Here is a 20,973-nt window from a genome sequence, read left to right as displayed (position 1 = left end):
GAACTATTTTTGTTTCTTCTCTGTGTGATACTGTAGAATGTGCTCAGAGCTGGGGGAAGATCCCCCTGTGAGTGCTGGAGAGTTATCCAGGGTTCCGACAAATACAACAAAGAGACCAGGGTTTGGTGTCAGATAGGACTGATGTCAGTTTCCTCCCTTGCTACGTGTTGGTTCTGTGCTATAAGGAAGTAATATAATTTATTTGAGTCTTTGTTTACCTGATCTATAGTAACATTTATGCCTAGGATTGTCAGAAAAATGAAATGAGATAATATATGTACAATGCCTGGCACATAGAGGGTGTTGACCATAGAATTTACTAGCCCACTAAAAGTTGAAGCTAGTTTTATCATAGACATGAGCAGTACTTGTGATCTGGGAATGCTTCTTCTGTTTTTAAAATTTGGCTCATTTTTTTTAAGGTCCTCCTTCACCAACTAAAACTGCCAAGATGGTGAGTATACAGTGGTCCTCAAATCCTTCTTCCCAACACAGCAAAGGAGATGCCACGTTCCCCTCCGTTAAGAGCAGCCCTCTGTGGTGGTGATTATCGACTGGGAGAAGTGAGGAGGCATTCTGCCCTGGGCTTGTATCAGAAGCTCTGGGGAAGCGTGTGAGTTAGAGAGGAGGTGTGCTTTCCCGGTGAAGTATTTCTGTTGAAGGAAAACTCGAGGCCCATACTCCCAACAGCCCTGTCCTCTAAATGGTGAAACGTGAACACACTAAAGTGCCTACTTAGGGGTCCTTCTGTTTTCTTTGCGTCTCAGAGGAGCAAGGGTAAGGAGGGGCTGAATGTTAGGGCAGATAATAAAAACTGTTGCTTCTTCCCTGATGCCCAAAAAGAAGTGGGAGGTTCATGTCATTTCACGGGGACCATAAATACCCACGTTGAGAGGACCTTCTTACAATGGACTAAACAAGACTTTCTAGAGTAATTGGGGCCTCGGTGCCCAATCTGCCTGTTATCAAAGTGAAAGGCTGTCAGACTTGAAACAGCATTTTCTTTGGCGTTCTTCTGAATAACTGAGTAGCCTATTTAAGGACCTGTATCGCAAATAAGACCTAAAAAAGGGCACAGCAAACAGTGCCAGGAAAGAAAATGTGCTGGGTGCAGACATGTAGCTGCCAGAATACGCACAGTTATATGGGTGTGGATATAAAGACAATTACGCATTAAAACCTAATTTAGTTCTAGTTTGCTCGATTGGGAGCCTGTCATCTCCCAATGAAAGATGGGTCTTCCATAACCAGAAAGCACAGGCTTAAAGGAAGGACCATCAGAGAGAAAATGCATTAATTCTAGTCCACCGAATAGGACCCTCTACAAATTTGCTGTTTCATGGATCAAAAGGACAGAAACATTCTGCATTTTTATAGACTGTACCACTTAACAGCCGGTGTGAACAGAAATGCTTTCTGCCTATTTAGTTAAAATTGCACTGTGTTCTCCTAGGTTTCTCTGGTTCCCCTAGTCATTGTTTTTTAACTTCTGTGCTGCCAGTCTGTTTCATAATAGACGCCAAGAGCAGCCAGGGTGACCCCAGTGCTTTCTAACTGATGACCTTGTGCCTGCTCTGACAGAATCCTGGGACGAGTCGGGGAGGGGGGAGGAGGCCGCCCTCCTCTTCTTGCTGTCCGACCAGGTCTGGGTCAGTGAAGGGTGCCCCCGGGAACAACACTCGTAGCGACTGTCCTCATACCACTCCCTCATAAGCTGCCCCCGGTGCTCCATCCTCCTCAGCATTATTTTTTCGGAAACGTCTATAACCTCCCCCTGCCCCCTCTCCCTCCCCCCCCCCCGCCCCCCACAAGCGATAATTCAGAATAACCAGCTGTTCTCAAAACCATATTTATTTTCTTCGGCTGTGTATTGGATCTCATCTTTAAAATTTTATTGAATCATTTTGCCTGGCTGTTATTCTGGGAAAGTTTTGTCACATTGGAAAAAACAGGAAAACATGCTCCCGTTTTCCCTTGCTGGATTGCCCGGCGTGGTGCGTTTCTCCTTCACGTATTTGAATCGGCCGCGCAGGGGATTCGTAGTGTCCTCTTTGTAACCCGAGTTAGAGTTAACACTTCCTATTCCATTTTCTCAGAAAGCATGGTATCTCAGACATCTTCACGGGGAATTAAATGGAGGGAGTGGGGCAGTGGGGCCGATCCAGACCTTCACGAAGGTCCTCCCTCCCGCCCAGCAGTGCTGCGTTGCGTCCCTGTGTTCATCTTCTCAAAGTCAGCTTGTGTCTTGGTGGTGGAGAAAAGGGCAAGGTCATGTAAACGTAGGACTAATGCAGGCCCTTCCGTTGACATCATTATAAACTTTTTCTAATTTAAGTAAAATATGTTTTAACCAAGCACACACGGCTATGCAGGTGAATTCTGACAAGACTGCAAATATGCTGTGGCTTTGACCCTGCCACCTGCTCACCTATAATCAGTTGACATACCCGGGTCACACAATAGTTTGATGAACTAATCGACCATCTGGTTTTAAACACATACTAAGTAAGGCCCTTTTCCATTTCAGAAAACAGATAAAAAGGAAAATTCAGGAAGTTTGGAGGCCATAAATGAGCCCATTCCCCAGCCTATGCCTTTTCCACCCAGCATTATCAGGTCAGGATCCCCGAAATTGGATCCTTCTGAGGTCTACCTGAAATCTAAGACTTTATATGAAGATAAACGTAAGTAGTTGTGGAATATTTCAGGAGAGCATGCGACAAAATAAATTTGAATTTTCTAAAAAACTGGGACCTTCCCAAACCATGTTGAAAAGTTATTCCTTCATCCCCATGTTCATATGACTCTGGGTTTCTTCCATTTGTATTCAATACTCATTCACTCACTTTTTTCCAAAACCAGGGATTAAGTGCCTACGATCTACCTAACACACAGTAGGTGATGGGAATACAGAGATAAACAGGGTCCATAGGCTGTGCAACCAAAAATGATAATTAAACCTACATAGAAAATAAATAAGTACAAACCAGCCTCACACGGATCTGAAGAAGGAAACAATCAATTTTACCACTGTGGGTAGTAGGAAGTGTCAGATACTGCTTCAGATAGGAGGTTAAGCCTGAAACAAGTCTTCAAAGACGAAGAGGTGTTCATGAGGCAGATGAAAAGGGAAAGGAAGCAGGAGCAACCTTTGCACATTGACCTTGCATGGCCTGGGTCCTGCCAGTGGCCCGGTTTGGCTGGGTGCAGCTGGCACGGGAGAGCAGAGGGGAGCAGGAACAGGTTGGGGAGGACGGAGTCGGCCGTTCCGAGGGAGCTGGAGTCCATCACAGAAACGATAGAGAGCCACGGAATAGTTTCACTGCCGGGATGATCATCGTGGACTTGTGTTTCAAAGAGATGTTCCTGGCAGGAGTATGAGAGGTGGTGAATCAGAGCGTGTGCAGCCTATGGAGGAAACCAGGGTAGACGCAGTCAGAGGAACCCAGCTGAGAGGGGTGTGCAGAGAGAGTGCATAAGGCAGAAGTTCATTTTTGTGCTGATTTACTTAAAATGATAAATCTTTTCCAAAGTAAAATTGCAGATTAAGTAGGTTTAATTTTTTTAATTTGTTTTTAAGAAGCAGATCTAAATCTACCTTAGAAATGTACACAGGTGGAAATATCATATATAATTGACTTCATAATAATTTAACTAACTGTAAATCTTTCTCCTGAATAGGCCCAGGCCGTATTTAGAAAGATGAAAACCAGATGTAAGCACAGCACAGCAAAGCAATAATTTAAATTAGTATAACTATGGAGAATCCTTTTCTTCTCACTTCCCATTCATAGCCTGATACATTCTTAGTATTGATATGAACTACTCAGTCCCTTTGGGCCTTCCATATAAAGTAACTGAGTTGGGCTCAAGAGTTTTATCTCTAAAGTTCTGTAATTCTGATAGAAATTATTTCTCAAAAGAGACTGCTTCTAAGGAACATTAGGTATCTCTGTTTTTATATAGTTCCCCGACATATTTCTAGAAAACGCTTCTTACTTTGTGAATAACACGAATATTTTCTTGACAATCAAATTATTTTAGTCATGAAGTAGATTTCCCTGACTTAATATTCTGGTGAATGGGACCTACCCTTTGGGGCAGAATAGTGTGAGTTAAGAGCCTGGACCCTAGAAATCAAGCTAAGTCGAGATCTTAGCTGTGCCATTTATTTGCTGTCACTAGGCCACGTACCTAGGCCTCAGTTTTCCCAGCCAGAAAATGGGGCTGATAATAGGTATTAGCAGTCATTTTCTTTTAAATTAATATCATTTTGCACCATTAGGCTAAGTGAATATGGGATGCTTTTCTGAAACAACGGTATTAGTTCAGGAGTAGAATTAAGGCATTTTATGGGCTCTCTTTTCCTAGGATTTGCCCAGATGTTAATGTACATAATTTGCACCTCTCAAACATCAAACTTAAATTGGATGATGCTGAATTTAATATCATAACATTGATTTGGAAGGCATTAGGACTTAATGGCAGAGTAAAGCTGAGTACATGGAATGTAGGGGTAAATGTTCCCGAGCTATCTCGATGCACAGTTTTCTTTAGAGCTGGAAAAAAATACTTACGATTGATTTTTTTTTTTTTTTTTTTTTGCAATAGTGGTATGCTCTTGTGTAAGTTTTCACATACCAGAAAGTTCTGAGGTTACAGTTTATTGAACTCTATCATAGTATCCTACTACATAAGTGCATTGTTTTATTTTAACCTTTTTAAAATAAATGCAAGTATTTCATTTTCTTTATATTTTCTGGTTTTCCTTAGCACCAAACACCAAAGACTTGGATGTTTTTCTTCGGAAGCAGGAGTCAGGGTTTGGCTTCCGGGTACTGGGAGGCGAGGGGCCGGACCAGTCTGTAAGTTCAGATATTTTGGAATTTGGCCGTTCCTATGAATCTTTAAGTAGCTGTTTGGAAGAATATAGTGTTTGCTTTATTTGATTTTTTTAGATAAGATTTTGTTTTCTCTATCCGTGTCATTAACATGAGGAGGAACTGCATTTTTCTTAGTGTCATGGTTTCTCAGGGACCTTGGTGTGGCTGAGGCAAGAACTGAATATGTCAGCTGGAAAGTGGGCAGTAATTAATTTCTGTATTTCACTATGTGCTGCAGTTCATTATTTTCCATTTTTATTTCCCCCTGCCTCTGTTAAACAAAAGTTAAGACCTTTGCCTTCTCTCAGAAACCTATAATCTAGCATCCTGTTTGCCACAATCAGTCTGTCCTTTGAATGAATGCTCTGTAAACAGTTGGCCTGAGGCTGCGTACATCATGTCACCTACCCTCATTAGTGGGTTGACATTTTCAAGCTCAGTACCTTGCATACCATTCCATCCGCTCTACCTATAAAACTAGGGAAAAATAAAATAAGTCGTGTTTCTGTCCAGAAAGCAGAAGGGTTATGTTTATAAAGCCTTTCAAACCTAGAACTTTAGACACGATTCTCACCTCAGGTTTAGAGAACACATGTAATGGGTTCTGTTTTTTTAAGTTTGGCCCTTAGTTTGAATGACAAAGAAGTAATGTGCTTTGTGGAGTTTGAGAAGAGATTTGTGTTTTTTCTGTATAATGTAAGAAAGACATTCTTACTGTGCTTGGAAGTTAGGTGAGGAACAATAATCTTTTAAAATGACATGCTTCTTTCCATTTCTGGATAGAGCATTTGATTTATGTATTATAAATGTGTTCTAATTAGTCATATTGGTTATAGTTAATCACCAGAGACAAAGCTTAAGGCAGGTCAACCTATATAGGGCAGATATACCTTGATTGTTCTTGGTGGAAGATGTGATTTGATTTTAATGGTTCCTATTTTGTTAATACCCATAGAGTTGATTAAGATATTTTAAGAATTTGTCTCAAACAACTTGGGACAAATCCTTTTCTTAAATGTCAGGTGTTAACAGCTCTGAAACTAGCCTAATAATTCAGGATTTTAATTGCCAGCAAGCAAAATGAGCCAAATCTGTTTACCTAGATGTAAGTAGACCTCAGACCACTCTGTTCCCTAAGATATTTACTGCTTTGAGACTTAGGAATAAGAAATGTTTCTCTGCTGTATATACTGAATTTGTATTGATCACCATATGTGATGGGAATATCTTAAGAATGATCCCAGTTGCTGTGAACAGCGTGTAGAAAATCTTAGCTGATGGCATTCAATATCCTTTTTTTTTTTTTTTTTTTTTACTTTTTAGGAGCTACTCTGCACGAGTGTATTTTCTGAGTTTAATGTATTTGTTTTGTTATATTGATGGAACTGATAGTGGTACTTTTTAAGTTATTAAACAGCTTTGCATTTTCTATCTTGTTTTTATTCAACCCCAAAGATCGAGAAGAGATCATGTAGTGTGGTTATCTGAAGTGCCATTTTGTAGAATGGTCACTTTCTAAGATAACCCCCTTCTATGAATGTTCATAGTTGAACTGCAAAAATATGTTGGTTTGCATAGTATTGAGTCAGGAAGTCCTTAACATAGCTATTGAGGATCATAGTAGCTCTTAGTTGACTGTAGAGACCAACCTACACTTTGTTATCTTATCAGATATATATTGGGGCCATCATTCCTCTGGGCGCAGCTGAGAAAGATGGCCGGCTCCGTGCAGCTGATGAACTGATGTGCATCGATGGGATTCCTGTTAAAGGGAAGTCACACAAACAAGTCTTAGACCTCATGACGACGGCTGCTCGAAATGGCCACGTGCTATTAACCGTCAGAAGAAAGATCTTCTATGGTGGTATGTGAACCTGTTCCTGCTCTGATAGGTTCAAAAAGAAACAAAGAGACTTAGCCCATTTTCTTTGTAGTTTTGCAGGTTCCTTTATTAGGTTTAATACTGTCTGAGATAATCCATTTAGTATGATCCAGGGCCTCATTGTGGAAGGCCATGAAAGGTCAAAAGGATCCAGAAAGACTCTTATCAAAAAACAAATAAATTTTGGGCCTCCATATTGAGATTATGTTAATGTGTTGGCACATTTTGCCAACGTGGTATCGTAGATGGGAGCACCGGGTTAAATCTGTTCTCTTAGATACAGTGTTTTAGTCATACCAAGATATCCCATTAGCTGAATGTCAAAAGATTTTGGATCCTGATGAATTCCTAAATATTCAGAGGATAGAATGGTTCTATTTGAGAAGTTATAATATAATGTAATGTAACATTAAAAAACATTTATTGAGTTGCTTACTATATCTCAGACCTATGGATTCTTTTAATTAGTCTTTATAACACTGTGATATAAATACTGTCATTATTCAGTTTTAGAATTACCCACAGAAAGGTTGGGAGATACATACCTGGTGAACAGTAGGGCCAGGATTAAGACAGGAGTTTAATTATAGAGTCTGGGGTCTAAACCATGATACGAGGCTCTAAGTGCATTTTTCTCATCAATAGCTTTGTGAATATCACATCGGAATTTTGAGAAGTGAATTCTTGCCACTTTTTAAAATTTTAAAAAGACTACCCGGTAGCATAAGAATGTAAGCCTCGTAGAGGTAGGGATATTTATCCATTTAGTTAACTGCTGTATCCCCAGCACATAAAAGAGTGCCTTCCTGGCAGAGTAGACATCAGTGAATGATTGTTGACCTGATGAATATTTGCTTTACTCTTAAAAAATGAGGCACTGTGTTTTTGATTGCAACATCCAAGGTAAAGGCCTGTTTTCATAAACATCGGACATTTAGAGAGGCATACAGGTTTTCATGCAGTGTTGCAGTGATGCTGGAGTCAGTACATAACCACATGTAGTAAAAAAAAATGTGATGTTGTACGAGAGGTTGGCTCTGTCTTGGGAAGCCTCATGAAGACGTTTTATAGTGGTTTGATATTACTGGAGGCGTTTAGCTAATTCATTGTAACCATACATTATGCAACAAAAATAAAAACAAACCAAAAGCCCTTTTATGTTTCATTAATGATTGGACGTTCGTGGCACTTTGCTGAAATTCTAAAACGTCGTCTCTGAATCATGTAGATTTTGAGGCAGAAGAGCCCTTATAAATGGATATTCCTTAATGGCAGTGTCTCATGATGGTTAATGATGGTTTGTATCAAATTATGGCACAAAATTTGCCCTTTTTTTAATCAGGACTAAGTTATGTCATTCTTTCTTGAATTCTGATGACATAATTGGGTAGGAGAGAAAGGTATACGTTAACTCTCCATTTGCTGGGGATTCGTATGACCTGTTCTCTGCCTTGGAGAATTGGCTGTTCGTGCGGACAGCCTGTTATCTGCTGGATGGGGGAGGAGTAGGGCTGCTGATGGTTAGCGCATCTGATCTCATCCATCAGGAAACTGAAGTTGAAGACACATTGCATAAGACAAATCCTATGTTGACAGCTCACTTCTCAGCTGATAACGGGGGGCACCTCTGCCCTGATGCACTGGCCTCCCCAACATCACAAGTGGTAGTCACAGCACGAAGTCATATTTACAGTTGATTTTATTTAAAAAAGAAATTTTTTTAATGTTTATTTATTTTTGAGACAGAGAATGAACGGGGTAGGGTCAGAGAGAGAGGGAGACACAGAATCTGAAACAGGCTCCAGGCTCTGAGCAGTCAGCACAGAGCCCGACACGGGGCTCGAACTCACAGACCGCGAGATCATGACCTGAGCTGAAGTCAGACGCTTAACCGACTGAGCCACCCAGGCGCCCTACAGTTGATTTTAAAAGGAAGTTTACTGTGTCAGTTTTCATTACCAACTGTTGTTAAATTTTTACTGGTCAAAATCTTGCTGGAATGAAAACAGTTTCAAGAAGAATTGGTTTACCAGGAACTTTGATGAAAGCTTTGAAAAGCTTCCTTTGAAATGAGAAAACATATAATTCTTCCGGGTACACACTTTAAAAGTGTTTAAGATGTCAGACAGACTCAATCTGAGTCTCATCTAAGATGGCCAGAGCTCACATGGGGAGGTTGCTTTTCTATCCTAGATGTTATTTGAAGCCACATTTTCCTGTGAGAATCCTAGCACAAAAACACTTAAGTTAACAAAAATTATGATGTTCTAGAAATACTTGGTCATGTTTATTATAGAGAAACAACCTGAGGATGACAGCTCTCAAGCCTTCCTTTCAACCCAGAATGGCTCTCCCCGCCTGAACCGAGCAGAGGTCCCAGCCAGGCCTGCTCCACAGGAGGCCTACGATGTAGTCTTGCACCGAAAAGAAAATGAAGGATTTGGCTTCGTCATCCTCACCTCCAAAAACAAACCCCCTCCAGGAGGTAAGGGCTGCTATCTCCGATTGTCCCTCCCTGCAATTGCGGTGTTCTGAGTCTCCCTGTGGGCTTTGTGAAACTAATTAGGAATCATGTATGAATTGCCTTAGAGACTTACCTTTTTAAGAACGATGAATATTTTATTTTCAACACCAGCTAGTCCGAACCAAACTTCCAGGCTGCAGGTGAATCTGTCATCTCAGATTCCATAAAATAAGTCTTAGCAGCACACTTTGCGCCAAGATTATATTGTGGCAGTATATTAGGGGCGTGCCCTAGTAGATTCAGTGAAAGGACAATGCTGAGTTTTTTAAAATAAGGAGGCATAGGGTTTTTTTAAATCGGGAGAAACTGTGTTTGCAGAAGTGAATTAAATGCTAGAAGCAGTTGAGAAGAAGCAAAATAGATTAATAGAAGAATCTTGACCCAAATATGTCTTAAATGGTCCTTTTGTATTATTTAATAACAATGGCCATATTCCAGCTATAAAGGAACCTTCTTGAGTGACAAGAGGCATGCTTATCTTTTATATATGCTTCACTGAAAAGTAAAAATTTTGTCAGAACTTTAAAAATTAATCTAAATATCCTGAACCCAGTTTAACAGAATATTGTCATCTGGGAAGGGTGCATGTATATACTAATTCCTTCAACAAAGGAGGAATTACCTCTAATATGTTCAGGGTTGTTAAGATTCAGCATATTAAATGTTGTTTCTAAGAAATAATCATCTTTAAATACAGTTAGAAGACCCAAATGAATATAAGATGAGAACCAGACCCTTAAGATTTTTTTCTGTCAGACTTGTCTGGGTAACTATTTTTCCAAGTCAAATGATAAAAATCTTTGAGCACAGGAAAATGTGCTCCTCTCTCTGCCAGTAGATTTGAGTGTATCTTGAGTAGTGAGATCCTCTTAGACTAGACGGCCACTAAAATCGTTGAAAAAGAAGGAAACCCTTTCAGCAGTGTTGTGGGCCAAACCCATTTGCAAAAATCTTGCTAAAATTAATGCAAGTGTGTAAAGGAAGAAGATTCTGTGGCATGGATGAGTTATTACTATAGTATCAGGTCACTGCTCACTGATACTAGTTTCCATTTTCCACAAGCAGTTGCCATGGTAACACTCGGAACTGTCACTGATGCTCTGAGGATGATTATGTGGCCTGTGTTAGAAAAATGAAAGAAAGCAGGTTTGGGGGATTTTATGTTGCATCACTGGAAACCAGTATTTCCCAAACCAAATAACCATTTCAGAGAACCATATTCTTATTCTAATGCCATACAATGATCCCACGCATTCAGATGAACAAAAATAGTGCAAGATTGCTGCTCGGTGTCATAGCTGCTAACTGCTTTTTCTACCGAACATACTCCTTTTCTAGGACTGCAGAAATTAGGGGAAGGGGAGGAGGCTAGTGTCCACCATGAAACAAAGCGATACAGAAGAAATCAGTAAAATAGGTCGCATTCCTTAAATATGTTTAACATTTTTATTTAGTTTGTATTTAAAATTTATATTGCATTTTAATGTACATTAAGTAATTCTTTTTATTTGTGTGTATCTGTTTACATTTAAATTTTTCAACTATTTTTACACCTATTCATTTTAGTTGTTTCTTACTATCTTGATGGTTTTGTGTCTCACAGAGGGAGATATCTGTGTAAGACAGGGTCGGTAAGTGTTGGGCTCTGTAATCAGGCAAACTTGGATTCAGATTCCGCTGTGTCTTTTAATAGCTGTCTGATCTTGGGCAAATTACTTACCCTCCAAGAGCTCCAATTTCCTCTGTTACGATGAGGATGACGGTAACACTTCTCGTCTCGTGGGGGTTTGAGGATCAAAGGAGGTAATGCGTGCGAGGCCCTTAGCCCGGACCATCAAGAAATGTTAGCTGCTGTTGCTTGTTGTAGCTTCTGCTGCTGTTGTCACTGTCGTGTTATTCATAAAGTTGTTAGTCTACTGTCTCTTGATTTTTTTTTAAAGAAATTTTAAAAAGTTTATCAATACTTGAGTAATGAGATGGGAAAGAAAGCCCAATTAAAATGTAAGATTGAGGCAGCAGCTCGTGTAGGAAATGAGTGTTTGCAGCTCATTAATTATCAACCTGAATGGCAAATTAGGCTTCGGGTGTCCATGAACTTTATGTAAAGTACTTGAGATGTTCAGTCATTGGCACAAAACCCGAATTGGTAATTTCATTGAAATGCTAGTTAATAATCCCACAGAATGCTGAGCCCTGCAAGCATTCTTCCTGGACTCCCATTCATCTCTTACAGATGGAAGGGGAGCCTGGGGGGAGGCTTGGGTGAGGAGTTTTCACTCACAAAGACTGAGCAGTGGCTGCAGACTGCATCACAGAGAAAAAGGTGTGTTGAGACCAGAGTTAGCACAGGTGAAAAGGCAGGAAACCTGTCAGAACGGATCATTCTTTATGGACCTTGTCTTGGTATAGATTGGTATTCTGTTCAGGAAAGATTATTTCTTCCTTCTGATTAAATGTGTTTTCTGGTGACATTTATCACAAGTAGAGTTCCCGGTAGCATTTCTGACACCAGTTATGAAATTCTGAGATTCTCTGCCGATGACTTTTTCGAAGATCAGAGATCTGGGTCTGGCACCCTTGCTGCCCTGGACCCAGCTTGTGTAAATGCTAAATGAATGGAGCACCGAGAAAAGACATCTATTTAAGATGAAAAGGACTTGGCTAGTTTCTGCCTCGCCAGTAGTTCACAGGTTTTAGTGTTTGTCTTTCTTATCGTATACTTTTCAGTTCCGGTCGCAAAGGATTCTTTGAGAGGGGACATTTCCAGCTACTGTCCTTTCTTTTCCTGAAAGGAGTGTTTTAAGAGCACCCAAGTGATCTCCACAGCTGGACAAGGCAGTTCGGGAGTCAGATTTAGGCCAAAGATGAATGAAGATGATTAAATTGGTCTTATGGCAAATGCCTATGGACTTTGTATACCAACAAAAGCAGGGCAGGACTCAAGAGGTGTACTCTGCGGGGTTACCTTGGAAATTTCCCAGTCCGTTCAGAGAGTGTTCAGAAGTGACCTATCAGTCTCTTTGCTATTTTTAACTGTTTTGATAGTATTGCTGTCAATGCCAAGACTAGAACAATCCAACCGATCTTACCTTCCCTCATCCAGATAACTAACCCTTCAGGAAATTCTGTACCAAGATTTTTCAATTCCCTTTGAGCACATTGCTCACATGGTGAGACAGGAGTCACTGAGACTTCAGAGATTCATTCCGTTGGATGTTTTGCCAAGGGGCTGAATGATTTTCTTCTCGGGGCATCTAGAATGAACAGTGTGTACAAGTAGGTCTTTTCTAAGGAGGAGGATAACTAAGGTATTGAGTTGGAAGGTCACCACAGAGCCACTGTCCGGTTCACCGGGCATTTCTGAAGTGCCACCTGTGTTCTCAGTGAATCGCTCACATGGCCTGGCACAGGACGTGGGCACAGGACATGGCCCACACTGCCCTGGCACTTTTCTAGTTACTTTGTTTTAAGGCAAATGGTGTAAGTGCTTGATAATAATTCAGAGCTGAAAGGCGGTTGCTTCCAACATTGCCTTCCTCTGTTTTGGGATAAAATCTCTCCCTGTGTGTAATCCTAGAAGAGCTGAGGAGTGAACAGCACTGTCCGTGGGGACAGAAATCATGGCTAAGAATAACTTCTAGTTCAAATGAACGGCTCTTAAAATGTCCCTGACATACACCTACCCGTGACTCAAATACTGGTAAGGAGCCCGTTTTACTATGGAAATGAAACATACTCAGAGTGCCATTTTAAATATTAATTCTCCTTCTTCATAATAGTCCGTAGTCAGCAGGAGGCAAATGGCCGACAGATTTACTGACCCCAGTGAGGAAATGCTCAAGGAACATGGAAGGAACATCTGTTTCTTAATACAAATGCTTCTTATTAAGAGGGGCGAAAGATATTTTGACAAGATTTCCTGAACGTCTGAGAACTTGTTTTAAGCCCTAATAACAGCAAAGTGTCTTAATCATCTAGGAAAGCCTTCAGCATCATGAGCTAATAGAACTGCACGGCATGTCTTTGCAAATGTCTTAGACTCTGCTTTGTACACTGAGGGTAGGATTTTATCCATGAACCAAATAATCTTAATGTTAAACATTTCATGTTATGATTCCCCTCGGCTTTTCTAATTAAAAAAAAAAAATCTAAAGGTATAAACAAAAGAAACTAATTTTGCTGTAGAACTAGGTAGGATTCGTTTTAACAGGCAGTCATTTCACTGTGCCTGGATTTCTGAGCAGTAACTTCGGAGTCCTAAACTTGAATTTGAACTGCATTTATTCACACGGTTCCCTGTGGGAGTAAATGCCCCTTCCACAGAATCAAAGATGGTCTCACCGTGGCCGTTTCTGAGATGGCCTGAATGTGGCCAACACGAAGCAAGGAATGTCAGATTCACGAGATAGTATCAGTGAGGTCAGTAGCCTTTACACAGGATTATCAGGATGGCAATATGAAAATTGGAGAAAGGCTTATGGTAAGTGGAAAATAGCCTAGAGGTCTATACGTTCGGACTGCAGCTATGTAAGAGTATCTGTGCGTGTGCACCAGAGGTGGAAGCTGATATGGAAGTAATTGTGGGTGCATAGGATGATCATGTGATACCTTTTTGCTCTACTTTTAAAGAATGTTGTTGGTTTTTGAGTTTTTTTAATGTTTCTTTATTTTTGAGAGAGAGAGAGCGCACGAGTGGAGGAGGGGCAGAGAGAGAGGGAGACACAGAATCTGAAACAGCCTCCAGGCTCTGAGCCGTCAGCACAGAGCCAGATGTGGGGCTCGAACCCACAGACCGTGAGATCATGACCTGAGCTGAAGTCGGGTGCTTCACTGACCGAGCCACCCAGGCACCCCTTAAAGAATGTTTTTGATGTTATTATGTTGACTTTTTAAATGATGGTGATAAATCCAACACTAAACTAATTGAAAAACCTGGGCATTTTTTCCCATAGTAATTCCTCATAAAATTGGCCGAGTCATAGAAGGAAGTCCAGCCGATCGCTGTGGAAAACTGAAAATTGGAGATCACATCTCTGCGGTGAACGGGCAGTCCATTGTTGAACTGTCCCATGATAGCATCGTTCAGCTGATCAAAGATGCTGGTGTCACCGTCACACTAACGGTCATTGCTGAGGAGGGTAAGGAACCGGTAAATTTGCTTCCGGCAAACTCTCTGAGCAGCACAGAGCCTGCTGAAGGCAGTGGCTTCTTCGAGCATTGCCAGGCTCACTGCAGTGATAGAACCATTTATGTACCCCGGAGTCTCCTATTTTGCCTCTTCCATTTAATGAATTTAAAAGACAGTTTATTAAAAAGTTGTCAGTAGCTCAGGAAAAATAACCCAGCTAGCTAGTGAGCAGTGGCCGTCTATTTGTGTGCCGGAGAAGCAAGCACCCAGAAGTGAAAGAGATCGGGAATACTTTTCAGATCTCATTTTCTTAAAATGATGTCTTAAGTTTCTGCTTGCTTGAGCGAGAGGAAATCCTCTAAAGATTCAAAGAAAGTCACTGTTGCTATCAAGCCTTTCATGTGAGGTCCGTGCCGCAGAGTGCCTGTCCTCGGGGCCGGGCTTTGTTCTGGGCAGCTGCCGTCTAAATGGGAAGCGGGCTACGTCGGAACAGCCAGTAAATAGGGCAGAAAATGCATTCAGTGTCTTGCCTCCCTTTAAAGCTGCCTTCTGGTCATTAAGAGTTCCTAATTAGGAACCATTTTGAATAGCACCAGTTCACGGGCTCTGTTTATGAATTACAAGGTAACACAGTTACATAACGCACATCTCATTTTTCCTGAGTTTGCAAAACTAACGAGGAGAAGCCCAAAGTAGCAGAATTAGGAAGGGTTAGTCTTTCACGTTAAAATCCCTCGTAGTGTAATGTGTATTCATGCCCTGCTGTCCCCCATGATCCTCTAATGTAGTCAGTCTTGGGGTCTGTCTTGTCATTCTTGATTCTTCCGTTCTTCTCCCTTCCTGCTGCCCCCTCTCTCGTACATTCGTTCATAGTGGAGGCAGTACTCGAATCTCCTCCTGCCCCAGATCCCAGAGGGGCCTTTCCACGTGGACGTGAGCTCTCCAAGCTGCTCTCAGAAGCCTTTTCTAGTCCTCGGACCCCGCGACATCCCCGCCCCTGCCCATTTCCCTTTTCTGTAGCGTTCCACGCTCTGCCCAGCCTCTGTCCCAGACTCTGCTGCTCCTTTCCCCTAAAAACCTCTTCTGCGGAAGCCCGAGTGCTTCCCTGGTCTCTGCACAGAAAGTGTTTTATGATTTTGCTCCCAGCTTGCCTTTTCAATTTACCCCCCAGTGTTCTTTCCAGATCCACTCTTGAGCGAGGCCTCTTTGGCCTCTGTGCATGTGGGCTTCCTTCCGTGAATCCCACGGCACTCCGTATCCTTGCAGTTCATTGAGCGTCGTTCCCTGTGACTGTCTCCCTGTGGAAATGCTCTGCTCTTTGAAGACAAAACATCGTCAGTTGACTATGATACTTAGTAGGCACTCAGTAAATGTTTTTTGAGTGAAGAAACGAGTTAAATGGATGAGTGAACGGATGATTCAGTGAATGAACAAATGAACAGAGTAAAAGTCAGGAGATTTTCCGTTCTTTGCCAGGATCTAGCAGAGGCAGTATAAACCCAATAGAAGAAGTAAGGCCTTTGACAGACAGACACCTATTAGGTAGTTGTATGACCTTAAACAAGCCACTTAACATTTCTACCCTGCAGTTTTGTTTTTCTTTTTTTAATCTATAGAATGGGATGATAATATCTATTTCAGGATCATTGTGAAAATCTGAGGTGAAAATGTACCTAGTCTGCGTAAGTACCCTAAGGTGCTCATCTAATGGTAACTGTGCCATTTCACCCCATCTTTGCCTGACTGACCCCCACATCCAGGTCTCTGCTCAGACCTTCCCACCTAAGTAATAATTTAGTAAGCACTTAACAATGTGGTAGGTGTTACCCTAAATACTTTACGTCTGTTAACTCATTCAGTACACTAATCCTAGGTAGGCACGATTATTTTCCGGTTCCATGGCTGAGGAAACTGAGCCCCTGAGCACTTGGATCACTTGCCCATGGTCACAACACCAGTGACAGAAGCAGTGTTTGAGTCAGTAGACCGGCCTGTGCTGTCAGCCGCTGTGCCTTCCCTAACCACAGGATCCAAAATAACCCTGCCCCACCCGCCCCAGCCCCCTCACCCTGCTCCCTCTGCTTCGCCACACTTTTCTCTGAGATTATTGAACCCGTGGTCTATTTGTTCATTGTCCTCTCCCCCACCAGAATGTAAAGGCATAAATTCCCAAAGCTAGAGATTTTGTCATATTCAGTGCTGAGCCCCAAGGGCCTAAAACGATGTTAGGCACGTCATAAGTGCTCAATAAAAATTTTTTTGAAGGCCTTTTGTTACTTAATGTGATTTTGGTCAGATTTCTTTATCTCTGTGCCTTTGCTCTGGTATCTTTACTGAGCCCGCTTTTTAGCCTTAAATGTGTTCTATGACCCACAAAGAAAAGCAGGCCTCGGTGTCACAAGGAAATTACATTTTAGGCTTGTTTGGAGAACGACGTGTGTAGTACGCTTTTATCAGCACACATGGCGTGCAGCAGTGAGAGAAGCACCTAGAAGTAATGGAGCTCGCGGTACTGCGGTCACTGTTTCTCTAACCGTCTGTAAAAAGGACCAGTGACTTTTCTCTAAGGCCAACACAGAAGGCATTGGTGTGAAATACATACAAATTAAATGAAAAATAAAAACAAAAACAGGGCGCCGGGTGGCTCAGTCGGTTGAGTGTCCGACTTTGGCTCAGGTCAAGATCTTACAGTTTGTGGGTTCGAGCCCCGCGTTGGGCTCTGTGCTGACAGCTCAGAGCCTGGAACCTGCTTCAGATTCTGTGTGTGTCTCTCTCTCTGCCTCTGCCCCGCTCCACACTCTGTCTCTCTCAAAAATAAATAAACATTAAAAAAAATTTTTTAATAAAAAATAATTTTAAAAAAACAGGCATACAATTATTCCGTCCAGTCATTATAACCTTTTCTAAATGCTGACTCTCAGTGTCTATCGGCATCTTATTGCGACTGACCCAGGAACCACACGTTGACGAGCCTTGAAATAGATGACTTGGGAACAGACCGCTTCTTTCTCTTAGTTTAATTTTTTTTTGTTTTCCAAAATTACCCTTGACTGTTGATAGTGTTTCCTTAGAGAGGTTATCCACAATTGCTCAGTCATTTTTCTTAAAAATTAACTTTGACACTGGTCCAAATGCTTGGGGACGTACCCAAGATTTTCTATATAATGCTGATCAGTGTTTAGGAAAAATAGAAAGGAAAAAATAGAAAGGACACTCCTTAGCAGCGTATACTTTAAAGTCTATTTCATGTGTCAGCAAAGCCTGTTAAAGACAATCACGTTTGACAGGTAAAATCACATTTCAGTGGTTACACCTTATTTTATTGTATACTCAAGTTTTATTAAACTATGGAAGTATTCAAAATCTCTTCTTTTTCTAAGGAAAAAAAAAGTAGAAACTATCTCTTCTGTCCATAAAAACCCCATCCATGGAGTTTGTTAGTCTTCCAAGTTTCTCGTTGTGTTCAGTATAAGATCTATCAACTGCACCGAAGAGTCAAATGAGTATTTATAGCCCTAAAGCTGTTTTCAGAGATCACACGTTTGGATCAGCACCTACAGCTACATTACTTCCTCTCTGATACCGCTCCCCTGCTGTCCCCTGCTGTCCCCTACTGTCCATAAGCCATTCACTGTTAATAGATAAGACAGTTACCAAAAAAGACAGTTCCTTCCATTCTTTTTGTCCCCTCTTACCAGATACCATTTGATGTTTAAGCTTATTTTGCCAAGGAAATGGTTACCTAAGTTCCCAAGCCATGTGTCATGTCTGGTATGACACGCCCCAGCGTATTCGTAGCTCAAGAGTCCTGCTCTAGCCCACAGTTCCACCACCTTGGCCCCTACTGTACTGACTTGTGCTCAAGGACGGGACATAAACGCCTTGTACCTGGCTGTCCTTGCTCATTTTAAAGAAATCTTTAAGTTGTGTTATTCCTCAACATTGATTTCTGCTTTTGTGTCACGTCTTGTCTGTTCCATTTTTAAGAGTGACCCAAGTTACCAAAGGCTACCGAGGACTCTGTTAGGATGGCTCTGGTAGTGTCGCCACGAATACTTGGTTTTGTTTTCCATTTAATTATCTGTTTGGTCTCCACTTTCCGTGTCATTTCTCTCCCTACTCCCACTGGCCAACCATTCCATTGTGTTGTATGTGCCTCATTTTATTTTTAAAATACATATCTGTGTGTGTGTGTTGGCATTCATTCATTCATTTTAAAGAGAGTGTGCAAGTGGGGGAGGGGCAGAGAGAGAGGGAGAGAGAGAGAGAGAGAGAGAGAGAATATCTTAAGCAGGCTCCATACTCAGCACAGAGCCCAACGCAGGGCTTGACCCTGGAATCATGACCTGATCCAAAATCAAGCGTCGAATGCTTAACCAACTGAGCCACCCAGGTGCCCCGGCATTTATTTTTCAGTCGCATAGATAGCATCATGTTACAGATTTTATGTTGGTTTTCTTCTCCAAATTCTCAAAAAATTCTCACTTTATTGATCCAGGATCCAATCCAGATCCTGTGGCATTTAGCTGCCATATCTTTTTTCCTGAGTGACGTAGTATCTCATTATAGTTTTGATTTTTGTTTCCCTGATGCCTAACGATGTTGAGCATCTTTTCGTGTGCTCTTGGCCATTCATATATCTTTTTTGGAGAAGTGTCTCTTCAGATCTCTTCCTCAGTTTTGAATTGTCTTCTTTGTTGTTGAATTATAAGACTTCTTTATATATTCTGATATTAGATCCTGAACAGATAGATGCTTGCAAGTCTTGTCTCCCATTTTGCAGGTTGTCTTTCCACTTTCTTCATACCATCCTTTGATGCCCAGAAGTTCAATGTCGATGATGTCTAAATTATCTATGTTTGGTCTGGTTGCTTAGGCTTCTGGTATCACAGCACCGTGTGATACTAAGATTTATCCATGTTGCTGGATGAACATAATCCATTGTTTTTAACTACCTGACCATTTTCCGTAATGTATATTTACCACATATCACCTGCCCCTCCCTCACAGACAACCACTTTGTCTCCGGTCCTCATTATCACAAACTCTCTGGATACACCCGCATATACGTACCTAATACGTGCCTAATGTGACCAGGTACTGACCGACTGTCCTCCATAATTGTTGCACCTTCACCCCCACCAGCAGGCCATGGAAGCTTCCTACACCTTTATGTGTCCGCCAGTGCCTGGTGTGAGCCTGCTTTCAAACCAGCCGCAGTGTGGGAAGTGTCCTCTCATTCGTGTTTAATTGCATTTCTTTCATTACCCATTAATTTAAGCATCTCAAATGCTTGTTTTGGGGCTTTTTTTTCTTGTTGTGAGTTGCCTCTTCATATCTGTTACTCATTTTTCTTTTTTTTTTTTAAATGTTTATTTATTTTGAGAGAGAGAGAGTGCAAGCAGGGGAGGGGCAGAGAGAGAGAGAGAGAGAGAGAGAGAGAGAGAATCCCAAGTGGGCTCCATGCCGTCAGTGCAGAACCCAACGAAGGGCTCGTTCTCATGAACCATGAGATCATGACTGGAGCCGAAATCAAGGGTCGGATGCGTAACTGACTGAGCCACCCAACTGCCCCTCCTTTACTCATTTTTCTTGTGGGATTTCAGTCTTTTTCTTATTGATATTTAGAGATTCCTTGGGTTAGGTATTAGTCCAATTTAGTTTAAAAAATTTTTTTGAGAGGGTGCATGCTCAAATGAGGGAGGGACAGAGAAAGAGAGAGAGAGAGAATCCTAAGCAGTCTCCTTGCTTGGTGCAGAGCCCAACGTGGGGCTTGATCTCACGACCGTGAGATCATGACCTGAACTGAAATCAAGAGTCCGACACTTAACCAGCTGAGCCACCCAGGCATCCCAGTGCAATTTAATTTTAGAAAGTACAAAGATCTTTTCCTGTCATCTGTATGTTAACTTTACCATCGTGCCCTCCACTGTACAGAGATTCTTAATTTAGATATAATCACATTGGCCAATTTTTTCCTTATGAGTTAGGCTTTTGAAGTTTCATTTAAGACGTGTTCTCCTTACCCACCCCATGTCACAGAGATTTTCTCTTATATCATCGTCTGCTAGATTTATAATTTTACATTCAGTTCTTTAATGCATCTGGTGCCTCCCTTTTATTTGTAGTTTTAGGAAGGATCCAGCTTTATTTTTTTATTCTTACACTGAGCGGGCTTTTATAGCACCAGCTATCAGATAACACTTCTTTTCCTCATTGATCTATGCAGCCACCGTTCCTGTGTGTTTGCATCCCCTTCCAACATGAGTCTCCTAGCTGTTCTGTGCTATTGATTTATCTGTTCTTGGGTCAATTTACATATGTATTTCCTGACAGTAATATACATAATATGTGTTTTAATGTGTGTGTGTGTGTGTGCACGTATGTATATCCACACACACTTTTTAACAAATCTGTAGCTTTGTGGTAGGTCCCAATATCTTGTCTGTTAAGGCAAGCTTTTATCCACCCGCCCCCTACACACACTCCAAATGGACGAGATATTCATGAAACTCTTCCATGTAAAATTTTAGAGCAAATTATTAAGAAACCCAAC

The 20,973-nt window shown here is 41.4% G+C and overlaps 1 protein-coding gene across 1 annotated transcript in view; it reads left to right on the top strand.

The window, feature by feature from the left end:
• The window catches only part of MAGI3 (membrane associated guanylate kinase, WW and PDZ domain containing 3), a 100,543-nt gene that overhangs the window by 65,241 nt on the left and 14,329 nt on the right, over positions 1 to 20,973 (top strand). The window contains exons 11-16 of the mRNA XM_047082297.1: positions 423 to 454; positions 2,528 to 2,684; positions 4,774 to 4,865; positions 6,555 to 6,747; positions 9,062 to 9,250; positions 14,242 to 14,427. Of these exons, the coding sequence (XP_046938253.1) occupies positions 423 to 454; positions 2,528 to 2,684; positions 4,774 to 4,865; positions 6,555 to 6,747; positions 9,062 to 9,250; positions 14,242 to 14,427 (849 nt within the window). The remainder of the gene's footprint in view (positions 1 to 422; positions 455 to 2,527; positions 2,685 to 4,773; positions 4,866 to 6,554; positions 6,748 to 9,061; positions 9,251 to 14,241; positions 14,428 to 20,973) is intronic.

The sequence above is a fragment of the Lynx rufus genome, unplaced genomic scaffold, assembly GCF_022079265.1.
Source record: "Lynx rufus isolate CCGP_SWC_20201006 ecotype Redwood Valley unplaced genomic scaffold, mLynRuf1.p SCAF_2, whole genome shotgun sequence".
In the NCBI taxonomy this organism is placed as follows: Eukaryota; Metazoa; Chordata; class Mammalia; order Carnivora; family Felidae; genus Lynx; species Lynx rufus.
Note: the sequence above shows the minus strand (reverse complement) of the source record. Positions and strands in the feature narration are given on the sequence as shown.